Raw genomic sequence first — 21,617 nt, 5'->3', positions numbered from 1 at the left:
GCTAAATGATTATGTGTAAATAATATGCTTTCCTGGCTTTATGGTTTTTCCGCATGATTTATGAATTGTCATATGTATCATAACCTAACAGTGGTATCACGAGCCTCTTATTATTTTCATAATCTAAATTGCATGAACATGGTTAAATATTACAAATTTGCAAGAATTAAAAGGGGTGATTAATTTTCGTAATTGTTAATTAATTGCAAATTGCGTTTATTTAATTATACATACGCAGTTTTTCGGCAGTTTCTTCGTTACTCATCCAAATCGAGTGATTTTTGTGTCAATTCCGTATGTAATCGGCCGAACCCAGAATTCTCAAATTCGAAGCCTAACTATGACTTTTCGAAGGTTTTAGTTTTTCGAATGCAAAATTTCGTAAATTTAAGATGTTAAATTAAATATTTGCGATTCTTGTTGATAAATCTTGAATTTTTGATTGACCTACTGTATATGTTTAACAAGTTTGAATGCCTAGCCTTGTTAATTATGCAATCTAATTTGTAATTATGATTAATTTGTTGAAAATTGGAATAATTTAGAATTAATTTGATTTTCATAATTAGTTATAATTTAATTAGATACCTATGATTAAAAACCACCATAAAAATTGTAAATTTATGTTAAATTTTAAATTTTTATGACCTAGACTTGAATCCATGTTAATCGGAAATCAATTGAATAATAAATTTTCGATTTTTCGCCCTAAAATTATGAAATTAATATTATTTATTAATTTGTCATTAATTTTGAATATAAATTTTAAAATTTTATGCGATTCGCTCATATAACTTGCACGCACAAAGCAATGGACGCTACGTGTAACCCTTAAGGGGTGTTGTATAGTGCGGGCATGTAACGACGAGCAAGGGAGCTCGTCGCCCATGCGGTACGAATGCAATGAGCAAGGCCATGGTGCACGAAGCACAAGGCAGCAGCCCTGCCTTGTGTCGTGGGCTGTGTGCAATGGGCGAATGGGCGAGGGCGAGAGCAAGGCACGAGCAGTCGCGTGTGGGCAGCAAGCGAGCTGCGCCACAGCGCGCACTGCCTCGCGGAAGCGTGCGGAGCCTCGCGCGCAGCGAGCGTAAGCTCGCGTGCCACGAGTGGTTCGCCAAGCATCGATCGCTCGTGCGCAACGAGTGCTATTGTGCGTGCGACGAGCGCTGCGCCCAGCGATGGCGTGCGAGTGCTTGTTGTGCATGCGACGAGCGCTGCGCCCAGAGATGGCGTGCGAGTGCGTGTTGCGACGTGCGACGAGTGCTGCGCCCAGCGATGGGCTGCGGCAGCATGCTCGTGCGTCGAGCACTGGCGCGCGCATCGAGCACCAGCTCGCGTGATGCCTTGCGATGGTGAGCAGCAGCAATGCGAGGCAGCGCATGGGCTGCGCGCACATGGCCAGCGATGGCTGTGTGCGTGTGGCCCATGGGCGTGCGTTGCGTGGGATTGTTGCGTTGCGATTAGATCGTTTTGAAATTTTAATTTGAAATTTTCAGTTTACGTAATTTTAATTAATTTTAAAATTAATAATTTAAATTATTTTCTTGGATTTTAATTTTGAATATTGTAATTATAATAAATTTTATTTATTCTAATTATTTTACTAAAATTAAAATCATGAATTAATTTAAATACGACTGAAATTAAATTAAACTTTTTGGATTCAATTATAAATTTATATGAGCTTTAAATTTTAATTAAATTTGTATGTTTCCGGTTAGACTAGAAATACAATTTTATGTTTAAAATTAGTAAAGCATATGAATTTATTGGTTTAAGTGGGAGCCCTTTTTAGTCATATACTCTTGATTAGGTCTACAAATCCTTAAGGTTAAAACAACTTGATTAGAATTAATAAGGACTGAATAATTTGTAGATTATTGGTGCCCTTGATTAATTGCTGCAAATGTTTATGTGATGCATAATGTGTTTTACTAACCAGCTATGTGGGCCATTCATGATAATGAATGGGTGAATGGTATATATTGTATATGTACTGTTTTGCAGGTTATGAAGTGACTAGTATGGCCCAAATAGGATAGAAAATATGGTCTGCGTACCATTAATTTGAATGTAATTGGTCTAAAGTACCAAAGTTGTTTTTCAATTCAAATATGGTCTGCGTACCATCAAATAGTTGTAATTAGTTTTAATTATAGCTTATCCTATTTGAAGAAAATGGTGCCTCCCACGGAGATTTTCAAGACGGACTTTGAAGTTAAAGCTTCAAGATGAAGTCGGGCCATACTAGATCACATTTATCTTATGCATGCTTTAAGTTATTTATTGCTTTAAATATGTCTTAATTATGCATGAGATTGTGGCTTGATTATGTTGCATGATTAAGGATTTTAGTTCACTTAAAGTCTAACCAACATAGTAAGAGCCTTAAGTTCCAAACTTAAAAATTGAGTTATAAGGTGCCATGCCAAAATATACACTTGCTTGGATATCCTTTACATCAATCTAGTAATAGTTTTCGCTCAGCGAGGTGTTACTTATTGGTCCTAAAGGGGCAAGGTACACAAATAATTGTGAGTACATGTTAGTTTTGGTGAAACTCAACGATATAAGTAAGGAGTCCTTTTATGTCGTGGCAAAATCGATAGGTTTACCTAGTAAGTTCTTAGACGTACCTATCAACCAAGAATAGTTTCTAGACTATTAGCAAAAGGCTTTTGCTTACCTAAAATGTTTTAGAGTTGAGTCGACAAACTGTGCTTAATTCTTCAATGGTTTTAGGGTCTTGGAATCATTTTATTCACACCTGCCGGAACACATAATTCGAATAAAATGCTAATGACTTGTTTAAATTGCATGATTGCTTTCATTTTCAAGTTATTATTCATGATAAATGTTTAGACTTTGCATGCTTCAATGTATGTTTTAATTATTGTTTATAATTAAATATCTTGCACTGCAATAAAATCCTTCTAGAAAGGTAACAGTAAATTTCCTCAATTGGTAGTGAATTCAAGAGCGATTCACGGAAATGAGAGAAAATGAGCGATTTAAAATGTACGTTTCTTTTAGCGACTTTTATGGTTGTTTTCGAGTATCAAAGTCGAATGGCAAACCGATTGGTGCTTGTGAATTCAAAATACAATGTAGTTTTGAGATCATAAAGCATTGAGTTTAAACACTCAGCTTTACCAATGGTTAACAACCTAATATCTTTGTCCATTTAATTCTCGAATGAGTCTGGTCCCTAGACATTCGAATAGATCGATGGTTAGAGAACTTTAGAAGCTTCTGGTAAGATCATCTAGTTGAAACTTAATATTCAACATAAATTAAATGGTAAGAACCTTGTTGGGGTGACATTGGACATGTCTAACAAAGTATAAAAGTCAACACTAAAGAATTCTTAAGACTATAAGAAAGGGTACAAGAAATAGGAAAACGAGGAATAAATGAAAGGAATTTACGATTCCGTTTCTACCTATAAGTTTATGTTTAAAGAGAAGTGACCTAGCAATCAAACTTCCTTGGTATCATATACCGCTTGAGGTTCTTACTTCGGTAATAACTCAAACAATGGAAGCTAGGATACACTAATGACCTACAAGTGGGAAATGAAGCATGGCAATGCTACATTAATTGTAGGGTCATCTAGTTTGTTTTAAGTCCTTTCAAAGGCTGGAACTTAATGGCTATTTTGTTCCATAATCAACATACCTAAATTTCTGTTTTCAAACACAGAAAGACTCACATTCAAGAAAAACAAAAACAATGTTTGTTTGTTTATTTGAATGAAATGGTCAATTACAGGTTGAGTCAATATGCTTGATTAAAACAAACAACTCTTTAAAGAACTTTACTAGGTTCAAATCAACCCCTTGATTTGAGTTCCACTAATCTTTGGCATTGTTGCTTAGACCATATCAACAAGTTAACATTCATAAGCTCTATTTTGATGGACTTTTGAAAGTTGATTGATTTCTAGATCATTTTAAGACAACTAGTCTTACTTGTTGAAAGTAACAAAAGATATGAACTATTGTTAGAACGCCTAGACAATAGAGTTCAAAGCTAAAGAAATATTTTATGACTTTATTATTTCACATGGATTTGAGTGAATATAGGTTTATTTACTCAAATGTGATATAAGTTGAATCTGTTTGGCTAGTTCAAAGATTCAGAAGTATAAAATCCACTTGGCAAGAAATCATAAAGATCTAGGTTAGATCATGTTGATGATTACTTGAGACCAAATATGATCATCAATGATTGTGTGTTGTAATTTCACAATCTAGGTCCATAAGATATGGCATATCTTAGTTGGAATAATCGAAGTCAATTAGTACTTGATTCGATCAATGATGGATCATAAAGACTTTTCCTATAATTTCTAAAACAAAATGCTCAACTACCACCAAACTAAACCAAATTCGTCAAAGCTATTGAAAAGTAATTTCAGAATAACTTTTCATAAAATATATCTAGAGAGTTGCAAAACTCAGTGGGAGCTTAGTGTTTGTCATTCGACAAACTAAGGCTCAAGTATAGATATATGTTTCATTATGATTTATTCAAATGAAACACAAGGGTATTGTTTCTACCACGAATTTTTGAGAACATAATGTTTGTTTGCTCGAAATAATGTCCTTTTGGAGATTCGTTTCCAAAATGACAAGTGGGAGAAAATAGACCTCGAAAGTGTTCGAGGCGAACAACAAACATAAACGGACATTCCGGAGGCTTTTCGAAGTGCTTCAGAAAAACCGAACTTATTCTTTAAGGACTTTAGAAGTGGCTTTAAAGAATAGACATCTCTTAGAAGACTTTACAAGTGCTTCAAAGAGAATAGAATATTCAAAGGACTCTCAAAGTGCCTGTTGATATTCTATTGTTTGATGTTCTATACCCAAGTAGGCATAGAGTCCAAGTCACTGGAACTATGAGATTCTTCTATTAGATAGTAAAGAAACATAGAGTTCTGGTCAATGAAACTATGAGATTCTTCTATTAGATAGTGAAGAAACCTACAACTTGCAGTCAAACTATTATCATGTAGATTAATGAGTTTGTGACCTGTAAGAAAGCTATGACGAAACCCAGATTCCCTAAAATGGTTAGAGGCCATATATAGACTCAAATGTTTTAGATGGTTAAAGGCCATAAAACATAACCAATGTTTTGATGACAAAATTGAAATTTTGTTGATTTGCAAGAATAGTTTCACACCTATTGGTTGCAAGTTTGTTTTAAGGATAAAAACCATCAAACATGGAATTGTGTTCACACACAAAGCTAGATTAGTTGCTAAAGGTTACAAGCAAATTCATGGTGTGAATTGTGTTGAAACCTCATGCATAATCGTAATGCTCAAGTCTATAATTCAAGCAATGATTGCATATTGGTACATATCGCAATTGGATGACAAAACGTATTCCTCAATCAAATGTTGGAATAAACTATGTACATGGTATGTCATAGGATTTGTGGATCCAAATAAATGCTTGAAAGAGAAAGCTAGCTTATAAAATCTAAGTACAGATTTAAGCAAGCAATTGGGAATTGGAATTATATTTTAATGAAGCTAATAAGTATTTTAGTTTCATAAAATATACATGATTCTTATAGATATATAAGAAGTTTAGTGGGAGTACATAAAAACTTAATTGGTCCTATGTGTATCATACACATATCTCTCTATTGTAAAATAACATTCAAATGCTAATGACTTAGATTTGAGATTATTCATCAATGATGGACCATGGCGAAACTTAGTACATACTGGGTATTAAGATCTATTTACAAAGATCTTATGATATTGTTTTGGATTAAGTAATGGCATTTACTAAATCAAACACGAAAGTCTCCATTGGAGATATTCGACCCATGTGAATAAATCTAAGTAAAGGATGTTTGAACTATGTATAAGCATTTACTAAGTTAAACATCAAAGAGTCTAAATGAGATTCTTAACCTATATTATATGTCAAAGAATTTAGCTGAATTTAGTATCTACTGAAACTAGATAAGCTAAAGTTACATGAATAGAATTCAATTGGGAATTATTCTGCAAAAGAATTTATCATGTATGATATAATATGAGGATCGCCAAAAAGTATCGTATGACTTTAGGCATGACGAACATATACCAATATCTATTGATCTAAGTGAAGATCAACTAGATTGAGATCAAGAATACTTATGGTACTTGAAAAGGTACATAGGAATAGTTCTTGATTCAAGGAAATAAAGATATGCTAAATATTGATGCTACACGCATAAACACTGGCAAAGGATCAAGCAAACACCCTTTGGAGTTAACCATTGACAAGGACGAGCTAAAGAGCATCGTGTTTCAAAATGGCAACATGGATTGGAGACCATGAGTTGTTGCGTGGGAAATTAAAATATTAATTTCTATGTTCTAAGATACAGCTGGAAAGTCTTCCACATATCTGTGAACTGCTTGGATAAGCAAATCCAAACAAAGCATCACTAGCAACCTAAACAGTTGAAGTAAAAGTACTTATTGCCTAAGAAGCAATAAAACAAAGTTGTTTATATTAATGAGTTCTTAATTAAACTTGGGTGGATCACATGTCTGCTAACTTGATGGTTCTTCATTGCAAAATGCGTAGAACCACTATCGAAGAAGGAAAAGACTAGATCACAAAATAAACATACTCAAAAGGTCTTATCATCTATCTCGAAGAACATTCGATGAAAAGGATATTAAGATTGGCAAAGCATGATAACTAAACCTATGCAACAAGTGAGAAACAACACTCACATTGTAGCACTGGAAATCAAGCATAGCTTTGAATTCCATGAACTGTTTTAGAAGATGGGTTTGAGGCCCATGGTGGTAAAACATTAGGGTTGAACATTTATCATATATGAAATGAATTTTCATATTCCATTTAATCTTGGTTTAGTATTAAATGATGAGTCCCTTCAATTTGACGATATATTCAAGATAGACTGTCAGGACCAGTCCTGTGACTAAGAAATGTCTATCAAGTGAACTTGAATGTCAAAGGTTGAAAATGGTCCCTAGTCGGAGTTTTCTATAAAATTGGACGCATAGAAAACGTTAGACGATTAGAATGCAAGATGACTAGTAGTTCTGTTTCTTGAACTATGTGGACATGGCAATGTCATAATCATTTGCATAGATACTTACTTTGGGAAGACTAGTATCGGACAAGACCTATGAAACTTTACTGTAAGAGATGAAAATCTGTCATAAGTAAATTTCATTAAAATTATTAGACACTAAATCCTCAATACCTGAGTGATTTGAGATTACTTGTTTGAGAACTGGTTGCTTTGACGTTGACCAACCGTCGCACCGTAAAAGTTGGCTATAAAGGCAACGCTCAGGTAATCACCTATCAAACGAAGTCTAATCTCAAGATCGCAAGATTGGGATTGTCCTCCCATAAATCGGGATGAGATGCTTAAAAGTTGTACAAGGCCACTCGGAGAGCTAGAAACTGTGAAATGCATGGCCGTGCTTGGATGAATCATAGGCTATGATTATCTATTTATTTGATCAGTTGAACTCTGAAACCGAGAAACACCTCTGGACATAATAAGGATGACAACTCTTACCTTATGTTCAAGAGCAAGCATCAAGCGACAAAGGAATTAGGAAATGCACACTTGTCCCTAAGGACAAGTGGGAGACTGAAGGAAATAATGCCCTTGGTCCAAGTATGCATTCTATGTTAAGTCTAATAAATGCGGTTCAGTATTAATTAACAAGTTAATAATTCAGTGAGATCAAGTGAGCTGAATGCCTAGCTAGAGGCCGCTTCAGTTCAAGTGGAATTAATGATATTAATCCACAGCTTACTCTTGACTGAACCCGTAGGGTCACACAAATAGTACGTAAACGGATCAAGTATTTAATGGCATTAAATACTCTATCTATGGATATTCGGAATCGACGGATCTTGGTTTCAGTGGGAGCTGAGATCGTCACAGGCAAGAAATGAATACTCCGGAAACGATGATATTACCGGAAACGGAAATATGGATCGTATCGGAAATGTAAATATTATCCAAGTCGTAGATGTTGCCGGAAACGGAAACATGGTACTTATCGGAAAATATTATCGGAAATGGAAATATTGCCGGAATCGGAAATATTGCCGGAAACGGAAATATTGTCAGAATCGGAAATATTATCGGAATCGGAAAATAATTCCGGAAACGGAAATATTAAATATTTGTTCGAAACGGAAATTAATTCCGGAATCGGAAATATTAAATATTGTTCGTATCGGAAATAAATTCCGGAATCGGGAATTTAATCGGAAGCGCGTCGTACGAATTAGCATCGGACGAGACTTGCTAGACGAAGGCCCAACACGAAGCCAGGCCTACGCTCAGCAAGCCCAAGCGCCCAAAAACACGCTGCCAAGCCACGCCCGGTCCAGCGCAAGGCCAGGCCCAGCAATGGCCTTGGCGCGCGCGCGGGGCTGCGACGAGTGGGCTGGCGCTGTGCGTGGGCCGCAAGGCCTCCGTGCGGTGCTAGCGTATCACTCGAAGTGTGTTACTCGAATCCTAAGGCTACCGGGATTTGTCATATGATTAAATCTAATCCTAAAAGATTTAGTTTATTTAATTAGAGTCCTAGTAGGATTATAATTAAATAAATTAGTATCCTAATAGGATTCCAAATCCTTTTCCATAACTCTATAAATAGGTGCCTAGGGTCACATATTTACATCGAGTATTCAAGTGTTCAAAGTGATTTTTGAGAGCAAAAATTCAGTCATACAATTGCCTATAAAGTGCCGAAAATTCTAAGTACCTTAAGGGCGATCCTAGTTGGTCAAGCTTAAGGCGGATCCGGACGTGCTGTGGACTATCTACGAAGGGACGACACTTGGAGTCCTAAAGACTTGTTCTTGTTCGGTTCGGGCGCAGCTAGGGAAGGCACGCAACAAAGAGTATGCATCTAAACTATGCTAAATGATTATGTGTAAATAATATGCTTTCCTGGCTTTATGGTTTTTCCGCATGATTTATGAATTGTCATATGTATCATAACCTAACACCAATATCTAATTCAAACCTAATTACCTAAATTGCAAAGCCCAATATTTAATTCCTAAGACTAAGCCCATTAGGGATTGGGGAACCTATAAATATAACCCACTTCATTAATTGATCCCCACTTCTTATCATAATTTTCTCTCTCCTCTTTTGTTCCCTTGCACTCAGCCCCCTCCTCTCTTGCTCGTCCCCTTGCCCGCACGCACACAGCCGAGAAAATTGCTCGATGTTGCCTCGTGCCTTCAAGCACCCTCGCCCCTCCTCTCTTGTGTACGCTTCTCTTGCCTCTCGCGCACAACCCCGCACGACCACACTCCCTTTCTCGCTCTCTCACCTCGCTCTCTCGCTCCCTCTACCGCACAACACCGCGTGCTGTTGATGCTTGTTGTTTTTGTCGTTCCTTGCTTCCCCTCGAAGCAACACACTCACTCGCCCTGCTTCTTATCGCACACCACACGCACCACACACACACACACACCAATCGTGTGTTGTGTGTATTATACTCCGTATATTTTGATCCCTTTTGCGCCCACTCACATTCAAATCGTGATTGTACCGTGCTATAGGTCGGTTTGGTATAATTCTCTTCTTCCTTACCTATTATATTTCAATTCCGTATTTTAAATTATATTATTATTATTGATTTTGATTAATTAAACTGCTGTGAACGGTTATGAACACCGTATTTTAATGTTTTGTGTCTGGATTGATGGGGATTATTTTAAATTAAAGAACTATAATTTTCAGATTTGATTATTTAATAAAGTGTTGATTTTTAATATTTTAAAGTGATTTTTATGGTTAATGCGGGTTAGGTTTTTAATCCCAATTAATGAGTGATTGATTTACATAATTTAATGTTAATTTCAATTATGGAAATCAAACGTAAATTTCAGATTTATTTCAAAGCCTAAAAGTGTCAATTTTGATGATTTTAAAGGTGAAAAATTAATATTTTCATACTAGGACTTTACTTTTTCAATTGAGACTATTATTTTAATTATGAATAATTAATTTCTAACTAAACAAAGGGTTTTAGAATTTATAAAAGTTGCTGGATATTTATTAAGCATGGATAAAAACTAAGTTTTATTATTTTAATTATAGGAGGTGATTTCTAACGTTGAGTCGTGATTTGCAAAGTACATAAATATTCGAGGTACGTACATGTCTAGGGTGACCACCGTTTACATGAGGACTATGTGATACTTTATTATTGTGAATCATGTGACTTGGATTAATATTGGGTTCATGTTTGATGTTGTGAACAACCATGCTATGGATTATTATTGAATTTATGAAGTTGTGATTATAATTAAGCGTTGAATCTAATATTAAGCATGTTGTTCAAGTTTTATATGCATGTATGAGTGTATCACATGCAAGGATTTATGTTTATGCTATTGTACGTAATGTCTAGCATACTTTGAGCCAAGTATTCGTGCCTCGTTGCATTGGTTATTCTACCTCGTCTGTAGGGTATGTTTAGGAAGCCTATGTGAATTAAATTAAGGATTTTTCGTGCCTTGTGCACACCCCGCTTGTTAACTGGCATTGTCGGGTTATCTCATTAGTATATTGAGAAGGAACAATGGTAATAATATCACTTGAGTCCTGTCTTTTGATCACAAGTCCTAAAGGATTAAAATGAAGTGTCATTGTTTGGTTTCTTGTATTATATGTCTTTTTGATTTTGTCTTGAGTTCACCTTGTACATAAAATATTAATTTACGTAAAGTGCAACCAGAACAAGCTTCAAACGCTTGGAACATATATACCTTGAGTATGAAACAATGGGGGGAGTCTTGCCGGAAAACTTGTACTCCTACGAATGATACAAGACGTTGTTTCATTCTTTTTTATGCGCTGGAATTCCGTCGGTATGGTCCGACAAGTTACTTTATTTATTATTTTGGTGTTTGGTGGGCTCCCAACACCCTTCCTTTTATGGATATTTCTTTTGGGCATGCTCGAAGTTTATTCTTAGTTAATCTGCGAGTCAAGAGTCGTGTCATGTGTCGAGTCTTGTCTCTATGGTTATTTGTGTATTAAATGACTTTTGCATGTGGATTATTATATTGTTGAGTGAAACACGTTAGACTAGGATTTCATTCTAGCTTGTTCGTACTCAGCTTTCGTTGACTTCGTGCTTCATGTTTCTTTTGGTCATGGCCTTTACCTTAATGACCCTATGATGATCCACCATTGTATTTGCGTTGTTTGAGAGTAGATTTTTAATAACAGGTTTGCAGAGATAACTTGCTGGAGAAGTTATCAAGCATGGGATTGAGTTTGAGAGATGTTTTCTCTTCCGCATTTATAAACTCTACTATTATTTTTATAGTCAGGACTACATAAACTACTTGAACTATATAAATTTCTAGTTAATGGATTTTAAATCTTTTGGTTTTAGGCCGTAACAGTTCCGATTTGTATGGAGGCCATTAATTATTATTATGTTTTGAAAGTTAGTTAAATTCCGCTGCGTAATTCTGGTACTATCCTTAACCGTTATCACGGTGGCGGTAATATCTTAGTAATTACTTTATTTTAAGTTGGAAAATGGTTTTATAAAATCAAGAAATGATTAGAGTGTTACACGTGTATAGGTTACCTGTAGTATCAAGTTGTGACCTGTAGGGTGCAATAGAAATTAATAGGGTGCAAAGATAGGATCATTAGATAATAATCAAAAGGTTGGATTATAAACAGTAAATCGTCGAAATGTGGGATTATATAAAATAATTTTTCCGCAAATATATGACGCTTTGAGGATAAAAACTATAAGTAGACCGCGTAACCCTAAGTTGGTCATGCCCACGCGAATAAGTATATACGAAGTAAGTCATTCGGGATACTCCGTACATACTTCTGTAGTACTCCCTCCGTTCTGGTATACTCGCACCGTTTTAACTGGACACGCTTGCCAATATGCAACTTTGACTACTAATATCTTTAACTACATATTATAAAAACTAATACTTCCTCCGTTTTGTACATATCGCACCATTTGTTTTTTTACACTTATTCACACTATGATTATGACAATTTATTGTGATTCATACGTAAGGAAATTATAGTTATGTGGGGTCATTTTAGATTCGTATCGGATATATATTTTCTAAATATCAATTTTTTATAATTTTTACTTACACGCGATTTGAGATACTAAGAGTCAAAGTATTGTGTTAAAGGAGTAAAAGTCAACCATGGAGCGATATTTACGGAACAGATGAAGTATAAATATTTTGAAAATATATATTAAGATGAAACCAACAGTATGCTAATATTTTTTTATATATACTATAAAATAAAATAGGGTCTAAGCGAATTATATAAATAGTGCAAAAAGTCTAAACGGTTCGAGTATTCAGGACGGAGGGAATACTTTTTTGTTTTACTAATCTTATTGTGTTCATTCGCCAAGCATATATAATTTTTGAAATATCAACTTTTTATAATTTTTACGCATTCTGTAAGAAGAATAATATAGTCATGTGTGGTCTTTTTAGATTCGTTTTATGAAATATATATTTTTGTAATATCAACTTTTAATAATTTAGAGCTATTTATGTTTAAAATCGTGTCTTGGAGACTGTGAGAAGCCAAATGGGGCAATCGTTTGGGAATGGAGGGAGTATGTGTTACATTTGTTGTCAATAAATAAATAGTTCAATGATGTCTTGGTCTACTGACTATTTCTAACAACATGTGTATAACAAGTCATGCCCTTGCCAACAAGTAAATACGAAGTAATCCCTCTGTCTCGTTTTATTCTTTACGTTTGGTATCATGCACGCGATTTAATGACTAATTAACATGGATAAAGATTCTCTTTTTGTTTAACTTCAACAATGCAAATTACGTTTATTAATAATATTTGCATTTTTAACAAAAATTTGACATTTGAAAAATAACAAAGATTTAATGTTTCAACGGGAAAGTGCGAAAGATTTAATGATTAAAATGGCACAATGAATTTCCCCAAAATCCACCCAAAATTTTAGAATCAGGTTGGACCGAGTTCGAATAACAGGCCTTAAAATCAGCCCAAACCCGCTATTTTTCGGGCTGGGCTCAAGAGAATATCTTGCTGCCACAAACAACATAGACCTTAGACAAGACTCACTTAGTCACTTGATCTAATACTTTATACTAGGTTGGTGAAATTGAAAAACACCCCGTTATTCGTAGACCAAGACGTGCGAGTCACACGACGCCTCCGTGCTTCATATATAGGTCCACAAACCAAATATGATCGGGAATTTGATGGTGTAGGCCTGTGCACCGTGCTCTAGGTGCACCAGGAACAAATCGACATAGAAAAGACATAAAACGCGCGTGTTTCATTAAATCCCGGGAACAAAAGAACATTTTCCTTGAACAAAAGAACAATTCCCTTGAACAAAAGAACATTTAAGACTCTGTTCTTTTCAGCTCTGTTTTTCGCGTTTTTTATTCGATTTGCTTTCTTCTTGCGATATATATTCTTCTAGATTTTATGTTTTGAACTCAAATTGTAAAGAGGAGATAGAAAGTATGAACTAGGTTTTCTAAAATGGTTCTTAGAGAGAGAAAGTAGTGAAAATTCCCAAAAATTCGTTGATTTTTCTGTTTCAACATCAAATTAAATCGATTCGTCTTCTTCAAATCTGAATTCTACAGCTGATAGTCAGATTTTGGGAGGTAATTTTTCAATTTTGTAATAATAAATTCTATGTTTTGATGATTTTGATTTTGTAATAATCGTGTGTTTGATGATTTTGTTTTAGTAATAATCGAGTTTCGATGGTTTTGATGATTTTAATGAATCAAATTATGTAACAATACGCTGATTTCGTTGAAATCGTTGATTTTGAAGATTTTGATTATGTAATTACGATTTTTTTTTTCCAGAAAAGAGCAGTTATACGTATTAAAAGAACATATGCTCGTATTAAAAGAACAGTTTCTTTATGCTCGTATAAAAGAACAATTTCATTATAGTAGAAAAATAGACCATTTGCGTTTCATAATTTGTTCTTTCAATCTATTGTGTTCTTCTTTTTTATTATTTTCAATTTCATTTGCGTTTCATAACTTGTTTATTTTATTTTATTGTGTTATTTTTCTTGTTACTTTTTATTTATCCTTTGTTCTTTTGATTGCGTTCTTTTTCTTGGTTTTATACATGCTAACCTATTATTTTTTTTAGATAGTATGAATAATGTGCTTGATAATTCATAACAGAATGATGAAAATGATGATTCCGAATCATATATTATTGTTGGACAAGGTACTTAATTTGTTCTTTTAGTCTCTCTATTTGTTCTTTTAGTCTTTTCATTTGTTCTTTTTATAATATATATTCTGTTAAAAGAATAAAATAAAAACACGTGCATAGTTCTCATTATGCTAAGAATTTTTCCTTTCTCCTTCTCTATTCTTCTTTGATTCTACTTCCTATTTTTTCATTTTCTACTTTTCAGCAACTAGATATATAATAATTGTACTTATGAATACTCATAACCCTTAGTCATTTTAGAAATACATTTTAGATAGAGAAAGAGGAGAGGATTTATATTCTCTCAACATAAGAGAGATTTTTTGAGAGAGAAAGAGTTAGATGGTGAGTGAAAGAGTAAAAAAATATATTTTCTCCCTATTCTCTCTCTAAAATTCCTTCTGGATGTTTCTCCTTTGTTGAAAATGAGTGAATTAAGAAAAACACTATTTCAATTTGGCTAATTTTTGAAGCAAGAGAATCTCTGGAGAGCGTGATATTTTCCGAGGATTGAGATCAATTTTTGAAGATTTATTAAAAGATATCGATGCTCCTGATAAATGTTGATCAAGTGTTTAAGGTACATTTCCTTGTTCTTTCCTTTAATGTTCTTTTCAAATTATAATGTTCTTTTCACAACTTTACTTTTACTGTGTAATCAACATAGTTTGTTCTTTTAAATCAACATAGTTTGTTCTTTTATATCAACGTACATAGATTGTTAAAAAAAGAACATATAACGGTTTGAAAAGAACACATAACACTTAAAAAAGAACATAGTCTGATTCGTGGTAAAAGAACAAAAATACTTTAAAAAAAATATAGATTTAGTTTTAAGTGCATCAAAAAATCGTCGTTTCGTCTTTTTAATTAGAACATAAAATCATTTGAATAGAACAAATAACACTTAATAAAATAACATAGATCTGATGCGTGGGATAAGAACAAAAGTACCTTTAAATAAAAATATATATCTAGTTTTAAGTGCATCAAAATATCGTCGTTTTCGTCTTTTTAATTAGAATACTAAGTGGTTTGAAAAGAACAAATACAACTAATAAAAGAACATAGATTTGTTGTTCTTTTCGTCCCTTTCATTCTGTTCTTTTGTTTGATAAGGAAAAAGAAAATGTTGTTCTTTTTCATATGTTTTGTTCTTTTGTTCTTTTTTTTGTTGCCGTTTTTTTTTTAAATTTTGAGTTTCTGTTATTTTATTTTTCTTTTGATTTTGTTCTTTATTTTTCTTTTTAATTATTTTGTGTTCGTTTTAACTTTTTTACTGTTTTTTAATTGTTTATAATATTATCGATAATTTTTTTTTTCCTATTGCAATTTTCACATGATGATCTTTTTGTAAAATAGTTGTTCTTTTTATAGTATATCAGGAGAGATAATATGGTACTTTTATTTTTGTTCTTTTTCTTTAGTTTTTTTAACATTAGTGTTCTTTTCAGGTTTTGGTTAATGTTCTTTTCGTTTACTCTATTATATTCTTTCTGTTTAGTTTATTATGTTTTTTTTTTTTGCGTTTTCTTTTAATGTTTTTGCGTTTTTTCGCGCGTTGAAATATGATGCGTGCGTATTAGTACGGTGGAATTTCAAATAATATAACAAAGGTAGCGAATTGCATTACGGTACCCATTCCCTATCGTGTTTCGGATCAGGTAAACACTGATCATAAATCTAATGCCTACCCGCCAAATATTGTTCAAAACCTTCTTACCATCAACACACCAAAAGCTATTGTATACCTGCAGATACTATTCAATTAACCACCATGCACATCACCTGTTCGACAAAAGTCTTCAACGAACCTATCTTTCTATCAGCAGCTACATGCTCACCTTTATACACCAAAACAATGGTTCCAGAGCTCTCAGTGTTTTCAAGACAGAATTGCAGCATAATTACCCTCATGGGATTCATGAAGACGTTGTCGCTATCGCCCTCAAAGCGTGTCGTGGTGATCTGAAAGCTGGTACAATGCTTCACAGCTTTGCTATGTCATCTGGGTACATTCAATATCGGTCAGTGTCAAATTCTTTGATGAGTATGTACTCTAAATCAGGGCAGTTCGATTCTTCTATTCGTGTATTTGGCAGCATGAATGATCCTGACACTGTCTCTTATAACACAGTCCTGTTGGGTTTTCAGAATACAGATGATGCTTTGTGTTTTGCAGCTCATATGAATGCAAATGGTGTTGTTTTTGACCCAGTTACTTACACTACAGCTCTGTCTTTCTGTTTGGATGATAAAGGGTTTTTATTTGGATTCCAATTACATTCAAACATACTGAAATCAGGGTTCCGATGCGAGGTTTTCATCGGAAATGCACTGATCACATTGTACTCAAGGCAGGGTCGAATAATCGAAGCTGAAAAAGTGTTTCATGGAATGCAGATGAAGGATTCAGTATCTTGGAATGCTATCCTATGTGGGTATAGCCAAGATGGAAGATATGGGTTGGAAACAATCTGCACATTTTACGCAATGTTGAGACAGAATGTGAGACCTGATAATGTCTCATTAACTGCTGCAATTTCTGCTTGTGGTTATGAAAAGCTTTTGGAGATGGGTAGGCTGCTACATGGTTTGAGTGTAAAGGTTGGGTTCGGATCAGATTGTGCCGTCTGTAACCTTTTGATGTCAACATACGCAAAGTGTGAGGTTAATGAAGATGCCAAGACAGTATTTCAAGGAATGGCTGAAAGAAATGTGGTTTCTTGGACTACAATGATTTCTGTTTTCCATGAAGATGCACTTTCCCTCTTTCATGAGATGAGGATTGATGAAGTTTACCCAAATGAAGTAACTTTTATCGGGTTACTGCATGCCATTACACTTGGGGATTTGTTCAATGAAGGTAAAATGATCCATGGATTTTGTTTAAAGACTGGTTTTCTGTCAAAAACAAATGTGTCTAACAGTCTGATCACCATGTATGCGAACTTTGAGTCAATGGGGGATTCAAGGGAAGTTTTCAAAGAGCTTCATTACCGGGATATCGTGTCTTGGAATACTTTGATATCTGGATACGACCAAAATAAGTTGTACCAAGATGCTCTTGAGGTATTCCGCTTAGCAAAATCAGAGATCATGCCAAATGAATATACATTTGGCAGTGTTTTGAGTGCAATTGGATCTGCTGAAGCCATTTCACTCAGATACGGACAAATATGCCACTCTCACTTGTTGAAACTTGGAGTGAAGTCCAACGCAATAGTATCAGCAGCCCTCCTTGATATGTATGGAAAACGGGGCAGCCTATACGAGTCCAAGATGATCTTCAAAGAAACCATTCACAGAACCCAATTCGCTTGGACTGCAATCATTTCAGCCCACGCAAGACATGCAGACTATGACTCCGTTATGCAAATTTTCAATGAGATGGAAAAGCAGGGTGTAAAACCCGACACCATCACCTTCCTTTCAATGTTGACAGCATGTGGGAGAAAGGGTATGGTTGACATGGGCCGTCAGATTTGGGACTCAATGATCAAAGACAATTCGATTGAACCATCAACTGAGCATTATTCCTGTATGGTGGATATGTTGGGTCGTTCAGGAAGATTAAAAGAGGCAGAGGAATTACTTCATCAAATTCCCGGAGGACCATCATTTTCTGCCTTGCAAAGCCTGTTAGGTTCATGCAGAACTCATGGGAATATGGAGATGGGTCGGAGGATGGCCAATGCTTTAATAGAAATGGAGCCTAAAGAATCAGGTTCATATGTTTTAATGTCGAATTTGTGTGCTGAAAAGGGGGACTGGGAGAAGGTGGCTACATTGAGGAGGAAAATGAGAGATAGCAGAGTTAGAAAAGAAGTGGGATTAAGCTGGGTGGATGTAGGTAATACTAATGGTTCTTTGATTATGCACGGTTTCTCATCAGATGATATGTCTCATCCAAGGTCTGATGATATATACCATATGGCAGCAAGTTTTGGGCTTGAAAAGAAATTTATGGAAATAGAAGAGCTAGTTTGATCTCAACTGCCACAAAACGTAAAACCTTTGTTATTTAGGACATTAGTGCATGAAACAAACTGATATGATAACAGAAAATGTACCTTTTAACTGTTTGCGATCTGACCGCAGTATGAATGTATGATTGAGGTAATGCTTTGAGATGTGCGGCCAATTTCTCAGTCCATTTTGGAAAAATGACGTTAAGACGTTGAAGAAAAGGGATATTAGGGCGATTAAAAGGCTCTTCCGTGACACTCTGGCCCTAGTAAATAGTAATAGCATTTTGTATTTCTTGTTTAGAATGATGCGTGAGCGGCAGGATTCGAACCTGCGCGGGCAAAGCCCACATGATTTCTAGTCATGCCCGATAACCACTCCGGCACGCTCACTTTGTTGGTGAAAATCATTCGCTTTAGTATATATCAATAGTAACAGATCTTTAATTAAATAGTTATATTTTTTAATCAATTACTTATAGTTTTCTAGACAAATAGTTATCCTTTTTAGTAATGACATCAGACGTGTGATGCTTATGGAGGTTTCATAGAATAGTGAGAGATATGATAAACAGGCACGGCAATAAGTGGGTTGACTTGATGTGTTACATGGTTCAACACGAGGCATAAGACATAGAACTTTGGCTATGGCATGAACTACGTGGGTTTACTTGATATGTTCCGAGGGAAAGAACTTTGGTTGTGCCTTTATATGTTGGCTGACTTGATGTGTTACATGGTTCAACACAAGGCAAAAGGCATAGAACTTTGGCTATGGTGTGGGTTTTGAAGGCAATACTCATGACTTATGGTGCATAAGAATGACTATTACCTTACCTTCAACTTCACTTAAATTGTCCATTTAAATGTTTAATTTTCATTAGAACCTTTTATTATAGTGCAATTACGAGTATATTACCAATAATTCTAATGTAGGGCATTACTCATACAATAAAATTGACAATTGAATAAGTAACGTAAATGTGTAATCCAACATCAGTAGTAATATGTAAACGATACACAAACACCAATATGTAAGTTAGAAAGTATTTAAATTCATTTTTGAAGTACAATCTAACCATATTAGACTGGACAATTGTTTTTGCACATCTAAGACGAATTACAATCATCATAGGGCGAGTATGCCACATTTGAGCAATTATATGCAAACTGAGAAATTGGCTGAATAAGTAGAAGCATGAGCAAAAGAGAATCTCCATAGAGCTAAAGAAATTGGTATGAAAAAGACAACCATACTACAACAGAACCTTGTCATAGAAACAAAACAAAAATATCATCCAACAAAAACGAAGAATACCAGAAAGTAAAGTCACCAAGTTTTTAATCGATTACCAATTATAAATTTAGCTTACATCAGAATTCAAAGTTATTAAATTCCACTCTCCATCCAAAACACTAATCCATTACGACAATTGCTATAATAGAAAATAAAAAAGACTATTCCCTAGTGGCACAACATCATCAGTCAAGAGCCTCCAAGGAATAAACATTTACAATCCAAGAGGCCTATCACTCCGAACAGCGATACAGGCATCTAGCCAACTACTCCTCAAATCAATAGCTTCTCGATTGCATCCTGCATTTCGGAATACAACAGAACACATCAGGAAAAAGATTCAAATTTCTTCAAGCAATCGAATGTTAGCTTAGAAAATTAGCAGTAGATGCTTATTGAATGAAAAATTCACCTTGAGTTGTTGGATTTGTGATTTCAGTTGACTTCCCTCGTTGGAGGTCACTGAACAAGCTATTACTGGTCTTGTTACACCACATGCACGGCCAAGAGCTGATTTGGCAGGCACAAACACATAGGGGACATTCTGCAAATTGGAAAGCAAGAAACAAAAATATTACAAACAGCAACAGAAGTTAAATACAGATGTTTAATCTGCATAATACGCATATAAGGTTTAAGTACATAATTAGTTTTTCAAGGAAAAGACAGTTGGCATGAAGATTATTTGTATAAAAAGCACATGTACAAAAGTATCGATGTCAATCAAGAGCAAGAATAATTGATTTCTTTAGGGCTTCATTAACAATATCTTTTAGAAATCTTTCATTAACAAATCTTATCATACTACATATACTAGGAAAAGAGTCACTCAATGCAACCAGCAAGTACAAACTCAATTACAATAACAGAGGTAAGCATTCGAAAATACAACAATAGCCATATACACTATGGCATAAAACTAGCACATAAATATATACCATCATATTGTTTGTTTAAAGGAATACTACACAACAAAAACGTAGAAAAATCAGACCTATGGATCACGGAAAATGTGTCGAAATAAATTAGAGATGGGGATTAGAAGAAACCAAACTAAGTGGAAAATTACTGAGATTTCAGTGACATATAGCCCCAGAACACAAAGTTTTGGCATATCTATCTTGACTAACAGGCAGCTTCTAAAGCCTTGGAATAGCTAATACTCAGTAGACACCACTATGACTAGCTGCTCTTAGCAAGTAAAATAGGCAATAAATCTTCTCTCATACACAAATGAAGGTAAAAGGCAAATGAATCACAAATACCACCACATATAGTTCTAGAAACCCTAATTTGTCAACTTCCCTAAACCCAATTCACAGTATAAGAAAACAAACAAACACAAACATTGAACAAATTACAGCATTATTATGATTAACAACAAATTGTTGAAAATATACCTTATCTTCAGCCAACAAAGGAAGATGGAGAAGAATCTCCAACGGCTCAGTATCAGCAGCCATGACTACAAACTCAGCAATACCCCTGTTCAAAGTTTTTGTCGCTGCAATTCCAAATAAACCCCATTAAAAATCAACAAACCGGAAAACCCCACCAGGATTAGCCCCCTAAATTATCCATTTAATTCTTCAAACCCCACAAAAAAACCTATTAATTGAAGGTTAACAAATTCGAACCTTCATTAGCACCCTTTTTAAGCTGCTTGTAATTAGCAGCTTGCTGAACAAGGTCCATGATTGTTATTGTCAACTGGGCATCAGCCAAAGGGTACGCTTTAGGGTTAACAATGTCTGCCGTCTGAAAACAAAAAATAAAAATCCCCAAAATAGAGAAAATTAATTATTTTAATCATGAACTAAATCATACAAAGCATAATTAACTATTAACTAATCAAATTCAAAAACCCTAAAAACCCAGATGCAGGTAGGGAGAGAAAGTTACCATGGTGGCTGATGTGAACTGAAGGAGAGGTGAGAGAAAGAGGGAGGCTAGGGTTTTTCTCCAAATGGCGCAGATAGAAGGTCAGGGTTTTAGCAGAATGAAACAAGAGTTAGAATATATAGGAAGGTTTTGTCTTTGTTAGAATATATAAAACGACAGCGTT

The 21,617-nt window shown here is 34.8% G+C and overlaps 2 protein-coding genes and 1 non-coding gene across 3 annotated transcripts; 1 reads left to right on the top strand and 2 right to left on the bottom strand.

The window, feature by feature from the left end:
- The first annotated feature begins 15,633 nt into the window (after positions 1 to 15,633).
- Positions 15,634 to 18,416, top strand: LOC110795015 (pentatricopeptide repeat-containing protein At4g32430, mitochondrial). The gene has a single exon (XM_021999986.2). The coding sequence runs from the start codon at positions 15,974 to 15,976 to the stop codon at positions 18,275 to 18,277; it is 2,304 nt and encodes a 767-aa protein (XP_021855678.1). The 5' UTR covers positions 15,634 to 15,973; the 3' UTR covers positions 18,278 to 18,416.
- Positions 18,417 to 18,566: 150 nt separating this feature from the next.
- On the bottom strand, positions 18,567 to 18,648 carry TRNAS-AGA (transfer RNA serine (anticodon AGA)). The gene has a single exon. It is a non-coding gene; the product is annotated as a tRNA-Ser (tRNA).
- Positions 18,649 to 19,580: 932 nt separating this feature from the next.
- On the bottom strand, positions 19,581 to 21,613 carry LOC110795007 (uncharacterized). Its single transcript, XM_021999979.2, has 5 exons — positions 21,455 to 21,613; positions 21,190 to 21,310; positions 20,953 to 21,056; positions 19,965 to 20,096; positions 19,581 to 19,852 (listed from the first exon to the last, which is right to left on the bottom strand). The coding sequence occupies exons 1-5, from the start codon at positions 21,455 to 21,457 to the stop codon at positions 19,826 to 19,828; spliced, it is 387 nt and encodes a 128-aa protein (XP_021855671.1). The 5' UTR covers positions 21,458 to 21,613; the 3' UTR covers positions 19,581 to 19,825.
- Between the last annotated feature and the right edge of the window lie 4 nt (positions 21,614 to 21,617).

The sequence above is a fragment of the Spinacia oleracea genome, chromosome 2 (assembly GCF_020520425.1).
Source record: "Spinacia oleracea cultivar Varoflay chromosome 2, BTI_SOV_V1, whole genome shotgun sequence".
Classification (NCBI taxonomy): Eukaryota; Viridiplantae; Streptophyta; class Magnoliopsida; order Caryophyllales; family Amaranthaceae; genus Spinacia; species Spinacia oleracea.
This window is presented reverse-complemented; position numbering and strand designations above follow the sequence as displayed.

Coding starts and splice junctions, on each gene's coding strand:
- LOC110795015 (XM_021999986.2), top strand. CDS start 15,974: ATGCCTACCCGCCAAATATTGTTCAAAACCTTCTTACCATCAACACAC.
- LOC110795007 (XM_021999979.2), bottom strand. Junction 21,057..21,189: donor TAAAAAGGGTGCTAATGAAG/GTTCGAATTTGT, acceptor TTGGAATTGCAG/CGACAAAAACTTTGAACAGG. Junction 19,853..19,964: donor CACAAATCCAACAACTCAAG/GTGAATTTTTCA, acceptor TCCGAAATGCAG/GATGCAATCGAGAAGCTATT.